Source organism: Branchiostoma belcheri, unplaced genomic scaffold (genome assembly GCF_001625305.1).
Source record: "Branchiostoma belcheri isolate BF01 breed outbred unplaced genomic scaffold, Haploidv18h27 scaffold4, whole genome shotgun sequence".
NCBI classification, from domain to species: Eukaryota; Metazoa; Chordata; class Leptocardii; order Amphioxiformes; family Branchiostomatidae; genus Branchiostoma; species Branchiostoma belcheri.
Window position 1 is genome coordinate 3,607,518 of NW_017804020.1, and position 22,278 is coordinate 3,629,795.

The 22,278-nt window shown below is 42.2% G+C and overlaps 1 protein-coding gene across 1 annotated transcript; it reads right to left on the reverse strand.

The window, feature by feature from the left end:
• Nucleotides 1-1,893: 1,893 nt before the first annotated feature.
• LOC109477173 (membrane protein FAM159A-like) lies at nucleotides 1,894-21,777 on the reverse strand. Its single transcript, XM_019778239.1, has 4 exons — nucleotides 21,622-21,777; nucleotides 7,026-7,251; nucleotides 3,754-3,890; nucleotides 1,894-2,339 (listed from the first exon to the last, which is right to left on the reverse strand). Exons 1-4 carry the CDS (start codon nucleotides 21,671-21,673, stop codon nucleotides 1,921-1,923), a joined length of 834 nt encoding a protein of 277 aa, XP_019633798.1. The 5' UTR covers nucleotides 21,674-21,777; the 3' UTR covers nucleotides 1,894-1,920.
• Nucleotides 21,778-22,278: the final 501 nt, after the last annotated feature.

Here is a 22,278-nt window from a genome sequence, read left to right on the forward strand (position 1 = left end):
TGATTGTATTCCGTAAAATTCCACTGTATACTTAGTAAAATTGCACTGTATACTCTGGCACCTCTGAAAACCAAGTGCAAAAGATATGATTGAAAACAACAGCAAACCGGTGTTCAGATGGGAAACATAAAGCAAAAGAAAGGATGTACTTGTAGAGTACCATTAATTATGATATAGCGTAGACAAGATTGTTCTAGTCTGTGACTAATAGAACATAAGTCCCTTATAAATACCCGTCAGCTACAAGAAGACGATGATTCAGATATTCTCACACCAGCGGTAACAACAATCAGAAAAGCCTTAGAGGTCGCCGGGCATCAGGAGACAATGTGCCAGCAGAGTTATTGAAATCAGGTGGAGAAGCAGTAGCCAAATGTACACAACAAGAATCTGCAACCATATGCATGGATTCAATACCGCTAAATGACATGGTGCCTGGACAACCTCAATAGAAAATCATTAAGCCATTCTCCTCACAAACAAGTGAAGGAATAAAACAGAAAGATATTCTGATCTACCTATATCACCTCCTGAAAGATATCCAACATCGACTTGAGCCTAGTATAAAGTAAAGTAAATTAAAAGCAGGCTGGCTGTACAATTTTATTGGTAAATATATTGTCGTCATGATCATCATAATATTCACCATCACATATGGACATGATTGGACATTATATAGTTCCATGACATATTCATAAACACGACATACAGACTTTCACAGATCCACGTCTTTTTACAAATATGTATATTGCCGTATAAACTATCACAACATTGTTAATAACGTTCACATGACAACCGTGATATGCAACAAAATCGTCAGAAAAATCGTGTGCGAAACTTCTTTTTACACTTTGCTTTATAGTGGTGATATGATTAAAGTTATGCAGTTGTCAGATGTCATTTTAAGTGTTAAACAGACGGTATGTAGTGACGAGACCACAGGAATAGGTCAGTAACGTGGACATTTTTTTTACATATTTGATAATTGCGCTGCTGTTAAATATAGTATGAATTGGCAGTGGATTTTTTAAAAGATTCGACCACTTTTCACTCAATATCGCAGGTATAGTTACAAGTATTTCATACTTCCCATAACGCATAGAGTTTTAAACCACTTCTCCACACAGGTGCATTCCCATACAGCACGTTATACTGCCATTCTAATCTATGCTGTCGTTATGACAAAATGTCGCCAGGTGGCGCTAGTGGTCTTTGCATACCGTTATAAATTGGAATGCCCAAAATATGTTCTTAGCTGATTTCGTGGGTACTTTTCTGGGGTAGCAAACAATATACAATCTATTCAAGGTGAGTGCGAAACAGTCTTTGGAACAAGAGGTTAACTTACACCAATATTCAATGACGTGCAATTACTACCATTATTGTTGATAGATGGCACTTTTGAGACTTTCCAAACCACCACCGTCTGTTTTTTTTTTAGCGCAAGTGGAACTACCACGTATTGTCGAAGACAGCCTACACAGAATGTAAATATCATAGTGACTCATGACACGCACGGTCTTCTAACGGTATCTGACTTGCAAAATTGAGGTGTATATGTTAAAACATGGCCCCCAAGACTGGCGGACATTGATATTGTTCCGTAGCTTTGAAATGTGAAAACAAAGTCAACAGAATTGATGATCAAAATGCAGTAGAAATGAGCATTGCCTTATGCGCCCGGCCGAAAACTACAGTACGGTGTAAATGATAACATTGACTAAAATGTAGTACTAATATAGACTTCCGACATAGTCAATACTGTTCTGCTTTGTGGTAGGAGGTTTGCCTTGATGATCTGTACATGTATTTCAGCTTGCACGTTGTAAACCATAGATAAACCTGGCACGAGCTGCCAAAGTTTGAAACGTATAATTCGGGTCACCCAATGACGTTCACGTTCCAGTCTGCACGAACTGTTCATACTGCTGATTCAATTGAGGCTTTTCTTGATTCTGACGCCTCCGAGTTAGTCGCAGGGAAGTCTATGACTGTCTCCTTTGACGTGGAGTGACTTGGCGAGGGACAGTCTACAACTATCACCACTTTGCTCTTGTTTTCACATCCGGGATCTTCCACGGATTCACATCCGGGATCTTCCACGGGTTCACATCCGGGATCTTCCACGGATCCATCTGGAGGACTACTGAGCAGTGGTTCACTTCCGGGGCAACTACTGAGCAATGGTTCACTTCCGGGGCAGCCGTTGACCTTGGCGGGTTTGTCAATGCTGCTGCGGTGTCCGTTTGACACATGTCCGTTGTTGATGGCCAACAGTTTTGTAATACTCGGAGAGTTCTCACATGAAGATTTCCTGGCGTTAGCGTTTGACAAAGTGTCTGCAAAAGAAAGCAAAATTGTTGAGTATCATATAATGATGACTACAAACAAATCACTATATCCGCCAAAAAGCAGTTACTCAAGCAACTGGATATGATTTTGGTAACGGTCAGACGTTTCAGCTAGTATCCACTAGCTTTCGTCAGTGACTGAGAGATCAGAGGAAAAATACAGGTTTATAAGCACAAACTATTGATTGATATGTTGATATATTGAAATCACAATATCGGCGATAACAGTGGTGTTTCTTTTCAAATATATAATACAAATACTTTAATGAGAAAAAAAACTGGAAAAAGAAGTCAAGAAATGTGAAAAATGTTATCTTTCATGTCAGTATGCCGAGAACGTGCATGTGAAAATAACACTTTGCCATCGCATCATGTCTGCGTATCATAGCAGTACTGGCCGAAGCTGTTATGTCGATACAACTATTTCCAAGCTGAGTGTCTTTCCCTGTTATCTTCTGAGCTCAGCTTTTAAGACACGTCCACCCTGTAATCAAATTCCTTCTCGCCACCAGACAGTGAGAGTGCCTGAGTACAAAAAGTTGGCCACGATCCGTGAACATTCCGAGATAACGACTGAGCGTCAGGCGGGGTAAAGTGACTTTGAGCCGAAGCTGCCAGGCCATGCATGGTGACCTTGAACTTTAAAAACTGTATAAACAGGTGCTGAGGTTACTTCTACTGATGCGTAACTGACGTGATCTGGTATCTTTTCCATCTTTGCCTTAAGCCATCTCTTCGAGCCCAAGACAATGGCCAGGCCCACTGTGATGTGGCATACGAAATGATGTTAGGAACAACTTGGTGATTTTTGTAACTGTGACGTGGGCTTCGTCTGAGATGTCTCCCGTTATATTGGCGTGGATATTGAGCTCAGGTGGTAGTGCGTGGACATTTATCAATGACTGTTGAATAAAAGCCTCTAGCACACGTAGCAGAACATAAGGCCTATACAACAAGAATCGCTGCCAGAAAGATTCCTGGGATTTGCATGGATCTGGAACAGGCAGGGAAACTTGTACGTTTCGTGCTACTTGGTTTTCAGATCAATAGCTCAGAATTATACAAGACAAAGACAGTGTCCTTGGCCTCCTTCGGGCTTTGCTGTCTGTTGAACCGGTAGGCGAGACAAGGATTACATCCTCCGGTCCATGGGACCTGGCATGCCATAGTATGTCATAACATGCACCTTATTTGGACCTTATTTAGATAGTGATGACAACTCTAGGGACACATAACACCGACAGTTCAAGAATCATAAACTTCTCTGAAATATATGGTCATAAATAATGTAAAATACTACGGTCTTTAAAATTCTAGGTGTAAAGAAGAGAAGATGCAAAAAGGATACTAAAAGCTACAAAACTCAATCTTTAAAACCATAAATGTAAAAGGAAAGACTTACTTTGTTGGAAGCTCCCTGGCCTGCTGCCAACGGTAGTTTTCCGCGGGAAGAGAGTGTAGAACATGCAACAGCCGAAGTAGATGCAGCCGAGACCGACAAACGTGGAGCCCATAGTGATGCCTATGATTGCACCAACACTGGAAAACACAGAGATAGAGAACGCTATTATTGTTCCAACTTACAGGCTCAGCGGGCAATGGGACATTGATGGATGTTGTTTCCATATCTGGACGAGTTGCTTGACTCTCTCAGAGTAGCTCACCAAAAGCCAGGCTTTGACGCCTACTCTGTACATCTATCTAATGATATGTCATTGCATTTTGACAGAGAAGGTGAACTCAGTGTGAGAGATATTGTCTAGAGGTGGGGAAGAATGGATTCCATTTCGGGCGGAATTCAAGAGACCGTGGCGTAGCATTGATGATAACACCGTGGAGAAGTCGCGGTGGGGTTAAGAGTGAACCGCTTCTGGTTTTGATAAATTGCTTGACATTTCTATTCAACTCACGAATACTCAGCTATTCGCAGTAGTCTGAACGGAGATTTTGACATAAGAAAGAGCTGCGCTGCCTATAGTCAAGGCTGCGTGGAATAACTGAACAAAAACAAGAAACAAGTCTGGCAGTAAAAGCTAATGCAATGGCGATGACTTTAATCTATTTAGTGGTATTTATACGTTGATAGATTTTTATATGCTTCCAAATGCATGCACAGGTATGAAATTCCAAGCATTTACCAATATGATACAATTTCCTCATTAATTATGCAAATTTAATTATTATAGTTCTTGCAACTGGCATGGACTGGCTGGCCCTGAGGTGTCGCCAAAAAGATGCCCCTTTGAGTACTCCCTTTTTCCCCTGGTCTTTGGTGTACAACGATCCGTCCCTTCTTCAGGGTTGAGCTGATAGTTGTGTTGACTTGGTCTCGTGTATGTAGAGAGTAAACAAGACTCAGTGGACTGAGATATACAATCTCCGGGACGGTAAAGCCCCAAAGGGGCCAGTCCTCTTGACCTGGTTTTCAATTGTGTGCCCAACTGTTCTTATCCGTTACCATAGTTAGTAATGACACTGCGAGCTGTTCCCAAACCATTTATCATCTCGTTGTAACAATAGTTTATGATTCGGCAACAAGGGATTCAAACTGACGGAGTGTCCTATAAGCTTCAGTCCAACAAATATGAAGCATTTGATATTTGCAAGGAGGTAGAAAAACCCATGAATGAATATGCGAATCATATTACGACGTATGTGCTTAATTAACATTATATTTTCTTACAGCTCGCATGAGACTTTATTGCTAAGTGATGTTGATATTTGGTTCTTTTTCGTGTCAGCATACATAGCCAGTTTTCCCTGATCTTTGTACAGCTTACATGATTATATACGCAAACATGACAAAGTTGCTACGTTGTGCAATAGTTCACTAGACCAAGTCCATGAAAAATAATGCTTGGAACTGAAAGACTTAATTTGTTTAAAAACCAGCAGACTGTGACTCTAAGATAAGGCTAGGTACCCCCTGACCCTCTCCATCTTGTCTGTTCAATGATTATTCACCTGTCAGCGAAACACACTCAGGGGGATGTTTTTATAAAACATGCGTGATAATGTTAGTAATGTTGACCCATACTGTGGTTGAGGTTATCATGGGTATCTTGGTACCTTTATGTGACTACATTTATTGCACAGGTAAAGATATATGCGCTGATAGCAAGATTCAGTAGGTAAAAGTCTAAAGTTTGCTGGGAGTGGATACTCGGGGTGGGGAGGGGGGCGACAGCACTGACAATCAACTAAGTAATCTATTTCTCATCAATGTCTCACAAGTTAATGTTTTTCCTTACACCTGTAACAACATCGCCATACAAGACAGTATTACCCAGCATTTTTGCCATCTTTCAAGCAGAATGCAATGGAATGTTTTCGCGACCTTGAAGGATCTTTGAGCGGTTTGGGTTCTTGAGTTTTTGCCTCCCTGTAAATCCTCGTGTAACACAATCCTTCCAGCGTGTCCTTAATATAGAACTGCTGTTGTGGTTAGATTCGGACCTGGCGAAGTGATCTAGGTATGGTCTAAGACTCGGCTGTGTAGACATCCTGTGGAGATCTATGACAGATAAGATTGTGGGACTGCGCTAGCCCCTACCAGGCTTCGGGGAAGAGTAGAAATCGGCCAAATAGAGAGATAGCATGCCGTGTGATTTGGTCTGCTGGAGAGGACAGTTTGCCGCTCTCCAGCAGACCAACTCCCTCGGCATGCTATGTCTCTATTTGGTTGATTTCTACTCTTCCAGCCGCTTCCCGAAGCCTGGTAGAGGATAGGACTGTGCTACTCTCCGCATAAAGACATTATAGACATCCAGTGCAATTTATTTTAGGGCGGCAAAAGTGGATTTTCAAAGCCAGAGAAAATCCAGGCTATTTGATTTTTTGAACGATTGTCATAATCTGAGGCGACGCCTTCTTTGTACACAAGTCACCGAAATTTTAAGCCAATCAGTGTTCATCGTTGAAGGACATCAGTAATTGCCGGTCATGACGTCATCATCCCGACAAGTGGTGCCAATCTGTGATCAAGGACTCCAGCATTAGTCTGCAACATACCCGGGCCTGAGTACCAATTAGCCAGCAGTAACCATTTGTGTTTGTGTGGATACGTGAGGCTGTATTGAAACACGGATGGCAGTCGTTTGCATGTATCCATTCTTCTGTACTCTCTGTCGTGCATGAACAGTTTGGATTTGAGAACGGTGACATATTTTTTACCAGATATTGGTATGGTTGGATTATAGAAAGCTTAAAATAAATTGGGATATAAAATTAGAAGACAAGGGGTCTAGAGGCGTCTATACTGTAGAGACAAAGGCAAAATTTATCTCCAAGCAGTATCCCTCAGGATCCAAGGGTCTGGCAAAATGCACACCGCCTGGCCAATTTGATACTATCTTTGCAGTCACTAAAAGATCTGCTTGGAGATTTAGTAGCCTCTACCAGGCTTCGGGAGGCGGCTGGAAGGAGTAGAAATCGGCCAAATAGGGAGATAGCGGCAAACTCTTCTCTCCAGCAGACCAACTCTCTTGGCATGATATCCATCTATTTATTGTTATTTGGCCGATATTTTTTTTCTACTCTTTCCAGCCGCCTTCTGAAGCCTGAAGCCTGGTAAAGGCTGGAGATTTAGGCAAAATCAATTTTGTCACTCTCCCACCCATCCCCACACGCATATTAGGACATACTAAGACATACTAAGAAAGGACAAGCCCTTACCTTACAGTACTTGAGTATAAACGCAGACATGCCCGTCCGTTTTGGGATTCTCTACAATCGTTGCAGCAGTACTTGTTGTCGGACGGGCCGCAGCAGAAGACGTTCTGGTACGAGTTCTGGTTGTCCTCCGGTCGTTCTGTGTTCTTTGGACAGGAAAACCCGGGAACTCTGACTCTGTTTCCATCCACAACTCTGGTATAACTGTAACAGAACTCCGCCCTGCATACTACACGAAAAAAAACAACAACAACACAATAAGGTCAGTGACCTAAACCAGACGTCTCTCACTATGGTATAACTAGTGTTGGGTTACATCATGTTGCAATTTTATAGCAGGAGGGATTTAGACTCTCTCTGATCATATGTATATATATATGACTGTGTTTGAGTAAGAAATAACAGAGCAGACCATATGCGAAGGTAAACATTATGCATTCTGCTTTGCAAATGTTACGTATACCTTTCTCGTGCTTATTATAATTTCATAAATGAACCTCTGGTAATTGGAAACAGATATGACATAAACATGTACGGTCAAATCAGTGTGCCGATTTAGAGTCTATATCTATTTCTGTACTATAATTAGATTGGACCAGATTTCCAGATTTCTTAATCAGTTTACTATATATCCATAGGCCCCTTAGTACTCCATTGATGAATTGCTTACAAGTAAATGTCTCGATGATTTATGGCTATCATATCCAATAACATATCTCGTAAATATGTTTGTAACAGCGAGTACTGTTCTTCATGATGTATTCATACAGACGCATAATTTTTCTTTGTCCCTTTTAGAATTTTTGTTTGCGATACATCGCGTAATGCTGCGAGGTCACATTTCCAAACCGGGACCCGACCGGGCAGTTTCGACTGACAAAAAAAAATCAACACTTTATATCAATAATGTACGCAAATAGTTCCCATTATTAATTTTTTAAACTTTTTTTGTGCTTTGTTGTCTTTTATATCATACTTTTCGTTCCATAAGACTGCCCGGCCGGGCCCCGGTTTGGAAATGCGACCTTGCTCAGCATTAGGCCTGAACCTAATCTCGAAGCAGATGTCGTTGAGGAAAGCTGTGACCTTACGTATCACATGTTTCGTTCTTTTGGCCGCTCTCCCCAAATAATCGCAATTCCCACCTACACGCCAAGTACTTAACCCTAATCATTGCCCTATCGAACTTCAGTTACAGAAGGCAATATTTAGGCAATGATTAGCTGTTGATAGTTTTTGGGGCATCCGACCGGCAGCAGAGGTTGGTTCGTTGGTTGGTTGGTGCGTTGGTTGCATGCATTAGTCTCGTGTCCATACAAATATTCTGGATGAGGAAATCTGTCTGATATTAACATTTACTGTCATTTCTTAGCACATTTTCATCATCATTTCATACTTGACGCGTTTGTAATAGCCCCAAAACAAGCCACGCGAGGAGTCCCTTTATTTTTAGTTTTATTAGAAGTTTTATTGCAAATTCGAGCCCGAAGGCTATAGCTAATTGCAAATCATAAACATGCAACAGTCACTGGGCGAAAAGGCCTCGAATGCAGCCATATGCGCACAGGGATATTTACGCATTTTTAGCAGATACAAGCGGATGCAAACGGATACGGGTAGGATCCGTAAAATATCCTAAATTTGCATTTTTAGGGATCCGGAATGTTTGGATCCCTAAATATCCCAAAATGGGATTTTCCACGGATACCAATTTGTTTCTTTAGGGATTTTTTTGTATACCTGGACTGTCCGGATCCCAAAGGATTCCAAAGCGGGATTTTCCGCGGATTCTAATTTGTTTCTTTAGTGATTTTTTGTACACCTGAAGTAACCTGGACTGTCCGGATCCCAAAGAATGCAAAAATCGGGATTTTCTACGGATGCGAATTTCTTTAATAGGGATTTTTCCGGATATGCGATAGATCCCCACGTGCAATCGTCGGTATTTTACACGGATGCGTACAGATACAACTTGTGATTTTCCCGTATCCCTATCGGATTTCCATACACATTTCTCTGCATTTGCCTCGGATGCAAACAGAGCCGGCGTTTGGATTTTTTTATCTGTACCTCGGATCTTCCCGAATCCTTACGCCATTCTCCCCTGGATACGCCCCGTGCAGATCCAACAAGCAAGTCAAATTAGATAAATGAAGGAATAAACGAATGAATAGATTTAGCCTGAAAGCCTTTATTAAAACTCCGCACATACTGTGTAAAGCGACAAAAAAGAGAGAACTAACTATACGAATACATGTACCATATGTAAAATAAATATTTGCAATACTAAACAGGTAGAACTAGAACTATCACGTCTTGCTTCGCCAGGATGATCGTCTCACAGTCCATGTGTTGTTAACATACAGCCATCATCTGTCTCCTAGTCCCACATCAGGATGGTCTTTGTAGACGTCTGCACTGAAGACAGTCTTACCCACGTTCAATCAGTCGCTTCTGACCTACGAAAAAACACAACAACAGAAAACAAGTACACTACACAGTGTAAAAATGACATTTCGGCCAGAATGTGCTAAAAACCGTTAGGATAACAGTCTCCCCAGCGGTCCGGATGCCAGCAGTAGGCATTGTTATGCGAGCCAGCATTGACATGTGAAATACCCCCCGTGAGAAGGCCGGCGCTTTTACATATGGGAACAACAGGTCAGATAAAGGCCACAGATGTGAGTTGCGAAGTTGAGTTGCTCTAAACTTTCGTCAGAAATGATCTGAAACCATAATGATCATACTAATTAAAAGAGTTTCGAAGGGTTTACTCACTTCTATATGCCGTCAACAGTCTTATGCAGTCGGTTTATGGTCAGGCGAGTCTGCAACGTGTCATGACATGCCTGGCGGCTTCGTGCCCTCGCCGGGCGATGTCCCCGGTACGTCTCTCGTCCTTGTCTCGACCACTGATATCATAGCGTCCAGTCGGTGTACGGTCAGTATCCTAGACTTTGACAATCAATGCCGTGGTTGGCACTGTTTGCTGACTTATGTGCAGCGGATATATATGGACAGCCAGCGGGACGATAGAAAGGGACGCACACTCAAGCAAGCGGTCACTGAAAGTGACCGTTGAGTTTGAATCTCCCCCGGGGTTTTCTCAGATTACCCACAAGGCACTGCTGCTGCCGGAACTGCTCTGCGGATCCGTCGAAAATACAGAAGTGGATCTTTGAGAGATGCTCGGTTTTGACACCGGCGAAGGTTGTATGTGAACCAACTTCTTGTCTGATACGCAAAGTTTCCAATCAGCAAAAATCAGTACAGTCACGAATCCGAGCAGACATTCGCTTATGCGATGCGCAAAGGCAACGTTACAATGTACGTATATGGCTATTCACGGGGTGCGCCCTCTTGTGGCGACTGTAATTTCAACAATTTGCGGATGCGTACGAAACAAATTCGGATATTTAAGAAATCCCCAGATTACCCACAATTCGCTTCTGCTGTGGAGTGGGCCCGCGGATGCGTAAAAAAGCAAATTCGGATATTCAAGAAATCCCCAGATTACCCACAATTCGCTTCTGCTGTGGAGTGGGCCCGCGGATGCGTAAAAAAGCAAATTCGGATATTCAAGAAATCCCCAGATTACCCACAATTCGCTTCTGCTGTGGAGTGGACCAAGGATGTAAAAAAAAACTCCCAATAATACGAGTGTCCTTGTATCCAGTGTATAGTGGATTGTCTGACTTTATATCTATGTTATAAACGGTAGTATTCGAGGTCCAAAAATATGATAGGTCACGACCCCTAAAAATGTGACATTTCCTATCCTAACGACGTATTATTTCTAACGTATACGTAACGATTAAGTATTCATACAGATACCGTGTCTGCATCCGCTGCGAAGTAAGTATCCCTACAAATGCCGCATCTGCATCCGCTGCGAGTTACGGATGCATACGTATGCGTTACGGATGTGTGTGGGATCCGCAATCCTGGGGATTCTTGGTGTGGGATCAGCAATCCTTGGGATTCTTGGGGATTCGCGCAGCATCCGCAAGGTCATGCAAATTCGGATCCTTGGGATCCGGCTGCATCCGAGGCCTTTTCGCCCAGTGAGTATTGAAACAGATTATATTATTATACAATAGTATCTACATGATGAAAAGTAGTTGACTAAAACTATAGCTATGTCTGAAGAGTTTGACTTCTCTTTTGTAAACCATGGAAGATCGACGTAATGTCCCACCTTTTCTAAAATTTGTGGGTTTTGGGACGTTAACAGAAGAATAGTTTTTTCATTGTCTGTAAGTTTGGAGAAATTGGGATTTTTAGTATCACCAATTTATATAAATACTAGTAATTAGAACCTGCCTAAGATACGAAACAAGCAACTGTCTTCCGTTACCTTTGTCTCACAGACAGATATCAGTATGCTAAAGCCTATGGGATAGGGTTGTTTTAGCTACGTTAAAAAATGACACGAATGATGACTATCAAAATTCAGACCCGAATACTAGTATTAAAATTCATCTTTTTCAGACTACTAAAAAACAAGCAACTGTCGTCACTTTTGCCTCCAAGATATCAGTATGCTAAAGCCTATGGGATAGGGTTGTTTTTAGCCACGTTAAAAATGACGCGAATGTTGACTATTAAAATTCAGCTTTACTGCTCTGAAATCACTTTGGGCGCCTTTTAGGCAAAGTCCCACGTGCCACGGGCAGGCAGATCACTGGCCTCGTTGCTGCCGACCCCAGTCCCTCTGCAACCACGTAATCAACCTAGATGACTCGCTTTTCCCAAAAGCGTCTTGAAAACGTTTTGACGAAACAAGATTACCTGATCCGGAGGGGAAACTTTAGACTCCTAACATGAATGGATTATTAGATTTCCTCCGCATTGTCTAGAATAATCAGAGCAGAAAACGTTCTGCGAGAAAAGCAGCAAAACACTTCCTAATGTCTGTGGTGGGCAACAGGGTGACGCACGCCGTGTTTGTATCGCTTTTGATGATTGAGTCTCTCTGATAGGTCAACAGACCTCAGTTCCGATGCCGTTCACCCCCATGACATTACCGCACATGTATTTAGTGTTGCACATCAATTGCATGGAGAGGGGGTGCGGGTTGAGGGCACATTATATCCCTATAAGTTAAGCCCCTGTCACACATTCAGAACCTTCCTCCGACTACCAACCAATTAGGGTTGGGGTTAGATTGGAAGCAGTCTGACCAGATCTAGGCCATGCATACCATTCGATACAAATTAAATCAAATTTGAGTTAACCGCACACCAACCTACTCCCAAATACCAGCTAACAAGTCCCCAACTTCCCGTTCACATCCGAATGTTTTAATCATTTTAATACATTCGGCTGGAGCAGCCGAACAGCAGCCAACCTCGCAGAACACTAGTCAACCACAGCCGGCCTTGCTCCCGACCTACTCCCAACCATAATTGGATGGAGTTTAGGCAGTGTTCGGGAGCTATTTGTAGCAGGGACTTTACTGATGACGCTCCACCCTTTTGCTCTTGTTTTTCTACACTTTCAATTTCCTGCCTTTTGTAAAGATTCCCTCCATATGGAGTCGTTTTCTTCAAACTCGTGCCTAAAAAACATCATTGGCACTACAGGATGGCACGTGCGAAGTGATACACTCTACCCCGTCTACACTCATACAATAACCCACTTTGTAACCACGCACAGCTTAAGGGCTTCCCAGGCCAAACATTTCTTTTGCAATTTCATGTTTCCGAGAAAAGCTGTCATGATGCTAGAGCCGACAATACATCTTTGTCGCGCGAGTCAATTTATATTAAAATAGAGTTCCTTCCGCCCATTCATAATGTTTGCTTTGTAAATGTGTTTGCGCTACGTGAGATGTTTTACTTTATACGAGAAGTGCTGACCTCGCCACGTGCGGCAAGTGTACCGTGAGAGAACTGTGGTTTCTGGCCAGATGTTAGGTTAAGTGGACAGTCGGCACTTTCTTCTAATTCTGTTGTAATCTAAATTAACTGATATCCAAATGCTCTATTCTGTTTTAACCGATATACTAGATTGCAGCTATACATGTTCATGTGCCCTATGTGGCAGAGACTGTCAGTCTCAAAGATGACCGTTCAGCCATAGCTGAAGCTGATATTATTAGGGCTGATATTATTAGGATTTTACCATTGTAAATATTAGATATTTACTAAAGGAATCCTTATATATAGGTCTTGTTCAACACATTTTATTGTTTGCTACTCTCTTTATGTAGTTTGCCATACATTGTACCATGTGCAATTGTCGTGTAATAAAGTTCTTCTTCTTCTTCTATATAGATGTGCCCAGCATATTGTAAAAAAAATGCTTCTCTAAACAGGGTACGAAATACATGTACTTATTCCTTACTTACCAGTGGGCAACCTAAGCCAAAAGATATGTATAGAAAAAGGTAGACGTGGCCTAAATCTGACCAGACTGCTCCCGAACTTCAGTCGACCTTGTTGGGCAATGTCGGGGGAAGGTCATGGATATATATATGTGACAGAGTCTTTGGAGGCTAACTGATATGGAGGATTTTCCCCATCTTCTAGTTATTGCATTTTAAAGGCCATCGCTTTTCCTGAGGATTTTATTTTCAGTGTAGCAAGGCTGATTTTGTTATTCTTCTCCCCATCTCCACTCATGCCTAGCCTGGGTACCAACCTGGATAGCTTACGTCCTCTCGATAGCGACTGTTGGGAGCGGATGTACTAACTAACTAGAATGCCCAAATTCGAACTTTTTCCACATTTCAAGCTACCTATAAAAACACCCACAACATTAAAAGTTATCCTGTCTATTCACATTCCATCTTAAAGATGACCACAGAAGCTAAAAAAAAAGCATCTATTTTGCTGAAAACCACACCAGATACTTACATGTAGGGGCCAAACATCTATGTCCGACTCAAAAATCAAGACCACGGCATGTCCACGGCATGAGATAGCATACCCATGTATCCCGCTGCAGTATCTTACAAAATTGCTAGAATACCCAAAATTGACCTTGACCTTCCTTTTCCCAACCTCATCCTACCTACCCAATATCATAAAGATACATGCATCCACCTAAACACATAACCTTCTGACGAAGGTAACCAGGATGGTACCCAGGCTAACTCATGCCTGCCGTACCCAATAACGTCACCAGCTGCGTGGAGCCAGTAGATAAGGCATAGCCTGCACTGTGTAGCCAAAAACACTTCAACGGGATTCGGTACGCAGTAAACCCTGACCTAGATTTATCACATCATTGGAAATTGCCTTGACATCGAAATCCTGATACAAATTACATTTGCATCTCAGTGGTTTAAATTTTTACTGGCCATTCATTTTATGGCGGTGTGCTGAGAACGGCAATAGATGGGCGTCAGGATAGGTCTGAAGGTATCAACATTATTCACGTACAATGAATGTAAACCCTTTTATTTATTTATCTATTTATTCGGTTTGGCTGAAGATACAGTCAAGGCTGTCCAACGAGCCCGGGGCTAATACTAAGGGCCAACCATGAATGTAAGAATGGAATTAATCAGAGATCTAATGGCCCATCCTGCAGTTGTAAACCTTAGTCCATGGGCCTACGTCTGTAATTAAATTAAGATCAGATTTACACACGCGCGTAAAAACCTGTCGTACGTCAACTGTCCACGTACGCACGCGAGCATACAAAAACTGCGGACTGTCTAATTTTCTGTGTGTAAATCGTGCTTTGTCGTACGTCAAGAACGTACGTTCAGATCGTACGTCACCTTGCGGGCCGGCGTACTTTCTTAATCATTCCATTCACCAGGGACTGTTAATAACGAGTTTGGTAACATGTACAGGCAGATAGTGGGCACTCTAATTGAATCTAGAACAAGCTAGCCTAGTCTCTATTTACTGGACACTTCATTACCCTGGTCCTATAGCATCGCAATGTCATTTACCCGTTACGCTGAAGTGTCCTTGACGCACATGTTATCTAAAATGCATGGAGTATCGGTGACTTGCAGGCCCCTAACAGATAAACATACAAAGTTAGGAAGCAGGTCGTAGGGACGATATGATACGGTGCTATTTTTACTGCTGGGCACTGATAACTTTAGATACAGGCCAAACACGCATGGACGAGTGCTTGTCTCACCAAGGAGGTTAATATATATAACCGCGTTGGTCTCTCACAAGTTATTTCCGGCACTACTGCTTGCTAGTCACTGCAAAGATTATTGCGTAGCAGCCAAGGTGGAAAATCATGGCTAATCTCAAAGCAAATCTTTCGATCAAGGCTAGTGGCAAAATTGAAGCCAAGTGGCCAATTGGGGATTGGGGATAGCTATAGTGTATTGCCTGGTTAGTTACGATTTTGACACCCAAAGATCTACTAAAGATTAAGTCCTGGCGTCTTTCCGACGCCCTCCGAAAACTTGAATCTTATCTCTTGTGGTTGATTGCGACTTTCGGACGCTTTTGCCAGGGACGATCGATATTGGGGAGGTACAAAAGAAATTAAAGGGTGACTTAGCATTACAGAGATAAGCAAATACATGTAAGGACAGTGGGCTACTGCAAACATCTGTGGCCACTGAGGTTGTTCGTCGCACAAAGAACATTTACAGAGCAGAGAAAAACGGGTAGCTGCACCACACTCCCTGTTTACATGCCCTGATAGGGGAGAGGCAAACTGTTTAAACTGGGAAATTGAATTTTTCTTCTGAGTCTCTTTAGCCAATATACGATGTGCTTTAGACGATAGACAGGCCACAAGGAGGAAGACAAAATGTTTATTTCTAACCACCAACAAGCTCGACAGTGACTGGTTTTGACACTTATTTTGGAAAACCTAAATAGAAGCTACTCAGCTGTTTTCAGTATTGACGTTTTACTTCGTTAGTTGATGGAGGTATGTTGAAGAGGTCTTTTTTCGAAGGATGTCCACATGTTAAAGAATGACACAGAGTATAAGTAAAGGAAATAACACCTCGTGGGGTCGTGTGGCGTAGCGGCAGAGTGCTCGACTCGGAACCAAGAGGTCTCGGGTTCGAGTCCTGACATACTACCGACCTTTTGCCCTTTTGAAAGGCACTTAACACGACTTACCTCACTTCGCTCAGTTGAAAATGAGTGTAATATTGCCACCTGTGTTGGTGTTAAAAACGTGAGTGTGCCGTCACCACGTATTGTGATTACATGTTTGTTGTTCATTGTTGTTGTTCTTGTTTGACGTCTAATATCTTGCTAGATTAGGTCTCTTTGTGCTGGGTAACACAATAGATAAAAATACTCTTGGTTCAGTTGAAAGCACATCGTCTCTCAATGTATTTGACTCTTGATGACTTATGCCTTATACGTGTTTCTAGGAGTCTGTCATACTCTCTATGTAGTAGGGGAAGGCTTAGTACATCTGCTTGTTCCCGAGGTGACAGGTATGGCGTGCCAGAATGTCCTCGTTAATGATTAGCACGTTTGTTTGCTTGTAAAACACCAGACTACCTGATGGGTGTACAGGGCAGATTTGATTTTTATGACTTTGTTGGTGTCTGCTGCGGACAGGCAGCAAGTTATTCCAGTAACTCCCGCCTTATTATGATATTATCATTATAATTTCTTAAAAGGATGCCGACGTCAAATATACTCTAAAAAAGGACATATTCGGTCAGACTTAAAATGGAAAAAAAGTGAATAATTTTTCCGACTAGTCCTTTACCAGTCTCGTCTAAATTTGCTCTATCAGCTTTTGGAAATATTAAAATAAATGTTACAGTGATAGCCCTCTGTAGTCAAATATCAGCCCCTCCCCCTTCTTAAATACATGTAACGTTACTACAGATCTGATAGGAGGTCATTAGTTATGCGACCTCTGTGTGACCTTAGGACACTCCCCCAGGACAAAACTGTAGTCAGGAGATCACGTCCTCCAAGCCTCTGGCCTGGCTTAGGCCTAGGGTAGTCCATGGTAGTTAGCGACAATATTGAGTAGGTGGTAACTCTGGAGGACGGGTACCCAGGCTGCTCCACGACTCAAGAACTCAGTATACGTACATGCGTACCGTGAGCGTCGATTCCTGAATTCCGGAAAAAGCCAGCATGTTCTAGCTTTAATTTTCGCAGTATACGTCGCTATGTACTGCCGCAAATTCACAATACCAGCTTTGTATTCCTGTGGTTTAGTAGCATTTTTATTTTTGGCCGGAATTTTTTTCCCCCGCGCGCACTAGTTTAGGGGTTCTTCAGAGGATGTCATCCATAAATTTAACTCGGTGTGGCCTTCAATGATCAAGAAAACATACAGGCAAGACCGTCTGTTTCTGCGTTCTTTTCAATAGTTTTTCTGTGTACGTAATTTTTCTTTCTGTGTCAATTTTCATTCTGTGTAAGTCTCCATATCCCTTGACATTAAAATCCTCTCACGCAGAGCATTCTACTCCGTTTACGCCCAAACAACTACACTAAGCACCCTCCCCACGGGGCATTAGTCACCAATGAGATGTCTATATTTAGAACGTCTCGACTCAGTTGGCTTCACACCGATATAAGGTTTTACCTGTGTGTGCAAGGACGCTTAACACCTGTGTCAGCAACTCTGTTTAGATTCTACACTGCTTAGAATGAATACGAGACCTGATAGACAAATAAAGAAAATAAAAATATAAATAAGATGATGCATTTGCTACATGGAAACTCCTCCGATAACATAAGAACGTTCTGCGCTTGCACGAAACCCAGCTTTTGTCAAGGGTTTCGTTGGATGTTTGGTCAACGTTGCATCAGAATTTTGCCCGTTGCAGACGATATCTTTTTCGACTCAACATTTGGAAACTATAGATGGGATGTCATCCTTATATACTCGAATACGACCTTAAACAAGACATTTTGCCAAAGCGCTATGCGAATCACATATAGATGGAAGCAAGAAGCAAGCAAATATGGGTGGCGGTCAAATCGTGCGGAAACGTGTATTCTGCATGGTATTTTAGAATGCTATTTATCATCGTCAAAAAGTGTGTAGAGCCGCGTAATATACGCCTACTATCCGGAAGAACTAGGTCATGCAATTTCACTCTCTTGTGTTCTCTTCGCTTTCTTAGAGTCACGTCATTCAACACGGTTTAACGCTTCCCCTGATTGCGCTGACCCCGCGCCAAACGTGCGAGATATGATTGATACGTCCATTTAACTACCAAGCAGATCTTTTGTTGGTTGCAAGACAGTATCAAATTGGCAGGGCAGTATCCATTCGCCACCCGAAGTTTGGCTGGCCAAAAAAGCTTCATCTAATCATTTCTAGGTCTCATCAAGGCCTACCCTCCTACGAAGTTTCACGACAATGCATATAAATCTTCACAAACAGTGTTTGCTGTTCACAAACAAACAAACAAACAAACAAACAAACAAACAAGCAAACAAGCAAACAGACAAACAGACGGACAAACGCCACTGAAAATATAACCTTCTTGGCGAAGGTTATAACGATGCACTGTGAATTAAGATCCTTGACACCCCCCCCCCTGGAGCTCTTAAAAAGCGGTTTAGACCGAAGAGCATACGTTGTGCGGTTCAAGGTTTGGTTAAGGTTTAAAAAGAAGATAAAAACGCTTAAAACGCGTAAAAAAAATAATAAACCGAAGCCTTAACTTCTGCTTCGAGAGTATGGTCCATTCCACTACTAGTAACCATGAAAGTGTCCATGAAACACATACACGACTGTATATTCATCGTAGTTGGTTCCCATATCTGAATGTTAAGGGCCGTTCCCTAACGCATATTCACGCAGTGAACCATGGTTTGTGACACGCGTTTAAAAGACTGCAAAACAAACTGAAATTCGATGAATGTCGCCAGGGCGGGGGTAAAAGGTTTTGTCCAAAACAAGACGCGTGCCTCCAGGCAGACGAACTCAAGACCACGATGTTCTGTTTTGTACACTTTACATGGCATACCGCAAGCACAAATCATCTTGTCGCAAGATCAGAGGTAGCAGGCAAAAAAGAGAACACCTGTTCAGAAATGTTCTATTCTCCTTCTAATGGTTTAATTCAACATCGATTGCATTTAAAGGAAATTCATTGTATTCCATGTACCTTTTGTATATTGTATATTTGTATATTTGTTATTTTCCTGAATACAATTATTGGGAGGAAAGAAAAGGAAATTCATATAAAGGTCGGAAAAGTATTAGAATGAAACATGGCGTTGTGGTGTTTCAGTCTCTAATATTTCTTCTTAAATGCTACGAATGGTTACTTTGCCTCACACAATGGCCCATCGTATTTCTTAAGTCATTCTGATCATAATTTATAGTCTAATTGACATATCAACAGTATCAATAAGCAACACATAAACTTAGAATTACAATTAAAGGAAAAAAGCTTTTTCCATGATCCAGTATCTTAGAAATGAAAAAAATATCATCTGAATATAAAGATTGCTTCAAATTCAATGTATATGCATCTAGACGATATGCCAGTTGCCCTAGTACGATATATGATGCGTATTTCGTTCTAAAGGAGGCCTACCAATTATTTGCACCATACACAACACGATTGTCCTGCCGTATACAAGTCATGTAGAACTAATAAATCACTTTAGATTTATTGCTTGAGAGTCTAGCTCAATATACACGATACAATTTAGATTGTACACAGATTCTGACTTCAATTCATTGGACAAAATTGGATCGAAAGAGGTCATTGGCTTTCCAACTGACCTTGTTTATCCTGATTTATCAGCTTATATGGGAACGTGGGTAAACGAAGAGTGGGTAGAAATCTGTGCCAATCTCTCGTTGCGTCCTTGTAACACGTCTGTTTATGGACCCTGCTTTTTAAAACATTAACTACCATGAATAGACGGCATATCGCTTGTTACGTGACCCGTGGTGGTGTAAAACATTCACCACTTAACAACGATCATAGTCCGGAATTGGAGGGGAAATTAAGAGACAGAATTTATTGCGACAACGTAAACTGTGCTCTGAAGTAACTCCTGTCTTACGACAATGAAAATCTCTTGTTTGTGAAGTGCGAATATTTGTACTTTGCAAGCCGTCACAAGAGCAAAGAAATAAAACGACGCCCCATTCGAGAAAATCTTTGAGAGAAATGCTGAAGTTTTTCTTTTATTTTCTCACTAATACACTATTCTGTATTCATCACTAAAAACATATAATGTACTTTAGCATCTTATGCATATGTCATATATAGGGGACATGAAAAACCGGCCAAAGTCATAGAATGTTACACATTTGCATTGCACTTTTCTAAGCATTTGATCACAGCTATGTCGTACGGGTACATGTACAGTGTAGCATATTTTCTTCGGTAGAAACTATGTGCAACCGTGTCAGTTGTCTGTTGCTAATGGTTAGAATCCCTTTCACCACAGAAGTTAAACAGTGCCCTACACAAATTGATAAATGTATACAGCCCCAGACCACACAATGTAGCCGGGCTTTGCAAAGGAAACAACAAGCGTTGTTCGGTCTGTCTGTTCTGATCAGGTGTCAAGAGGTCTTATATTACACCGTTACACGTACATGTACCCTCCACATTTGTAGTATCCAGACAAAAGAGGATTGTACAATCTGAGTAAAAGATAGAAAGGACACCTTGCATAAGATAGAAATGAAAGAGTCAGATACAGTATAATTATATCTTCCAAAACAGGCTAGTTTAGCTTTTAAGAGCTGAAAATGAACTCAAAAGGGATAAAATACTGCGTCTCAAACGCGTTCTCAGTATCAACGAAGGTGAGATACTGACTTGTTTGTTGACTGTTTCAGTAGTTATCATTAACTGTATGCGTTCGCATTCGTGTTGTTGTTCTTATGGCTCTCATTACAGTCGAGCTAACGATATGCGTCATTAGTTCCAAGACGTTACGCAGTAATTTGATATTGAGCATGCTATGGATGCACCTCGATGCCCCGGTGCGTTTCTCATAATATCCCCCGTGTGCCTAGATCTTAGTCTCTACCAGACTAGCTACGTACGCTGGCTCTATATAGAAAAATATTTGCCAGGGGAGTTTGGCCGCGCGCCTTGTAGGTTTGACTGGGAAAGAAACTACCTCTCCGCGGCCGGACTCCCTTGGCCAATGTTACTCTATTTTTTTGCCGAATTCTACGATCCTTATTCCCGAAGGAAGGCCTGGCGGAGGCTACCTAGACCTGGCCCTTGTGCCGAGGTGACTTATACATTATACATCAAATCATTGTGTACATTTTAGTACAAAATCAATAATGACGACGATGTTCGTCCTGTATATAAGGTCAGAGGTGTTGGAAAACACAGTTGTGATTTTGCAGTCGTTATTGAACCCTACAACCCGGCACTTCTGCGATGTACGGAATGTAATCATGATGTTACAGATTTCAGACATATGAAAAACATGCCCCAATGTTTACTCACCAAAGTCTATCTCAATGTTCAAAATGAAACGATACAGTTGAGAATTGGTAATTTTGCTGCACATATGCTTTAGAACATGTCCACTAGGTGTTACGTTAACATGGTATTATGCTTACTTCGCAAGAGTTCGTAATGTGCTGTAACAGGTGTGTGTATACATGCGTGCGTTACCGTATACCAGGGCAGGGAGTTGTAGCGTATAGTCCACCCAGAACACAGGAAATAACCTACCTTCCAAGAGCACAGAGACCACGATGAACGCCAAGAGAAGCCTTGCCTCCATGGTCCACCGGTAGCGGGAGCTGTCAGGACGCCAGGCGGGTGGACATAGCTACGATGACCGGCCTACCAGACTCCCGTGCCCGCCATGTGTCTACACGAGTACGCCCCAGCCTGGACGTGTAGTGGGCAACCTGTTTTGTCAGCCGCTAAGTCACGTGACGTAGGAGATAGGGGAGCTTCATTGTTAATGTGTACTGGCCTCCACCAGGCCTTTCTACGGGAATACGGATCGTAGAATTCGGCGAAAAAGGGAGTAAAATTGGCCCAGGGAGTCCGGCTGCGGGGAGGTAGCTTTATATAGTTTCTTTCCCTGCAGTCAAACCTACAAGGCGGCCAAACTCCCCTGGCAAATATTCTCCTATATATAGCCAGCGCACTTAGTCTGGTAGAGACTAAGTGTGTACATGCTTAGCAGGGTAAATATGCAAGTATTAGCCTCCTCTGTTAATTACTTAGTTACTTTTTGAGGGGCAGCGTCGATATGGGCTACGTTTGCCGCGGAGAGAGTTCCACCGTAGCGCATTTCAGCGCTACGCCCCCAAAAATTAACGCCGCCGCCGCTCAAGCCTGCGAAGGAGGCTACCCCAGTCAGTAGCTTATTTGGGA

What these genes read in the sequence shown, in the direction of transcription:
- LOC109477173 (XM_019778239.1), bottom strand. Translation starts at nt 21,673, where the DNA reads ATGGAGGCAAGGCTTCTCTTGGCGTTCATCGTGGTCTCTGTGCTCTTG. An exon ending in TTATACTCAAGTACTGTAAG is followed by an intron (nt 3,891 to 7,025) that starts GTAAGGGCTTGT and finishes TGTGTTTTCCAG; the next exon opens with TGTTGGTGCAATCATAGGCA. An exon ending in GCCAGGGAGCTTCCAACAAA is followed by an intron (nt 2,340 to 3,753) that starts GTAAGTCTTTCC and finishes TTTCTTTTGCAG; the next exon opens with ACACTTTGTCAAACGCTAAC.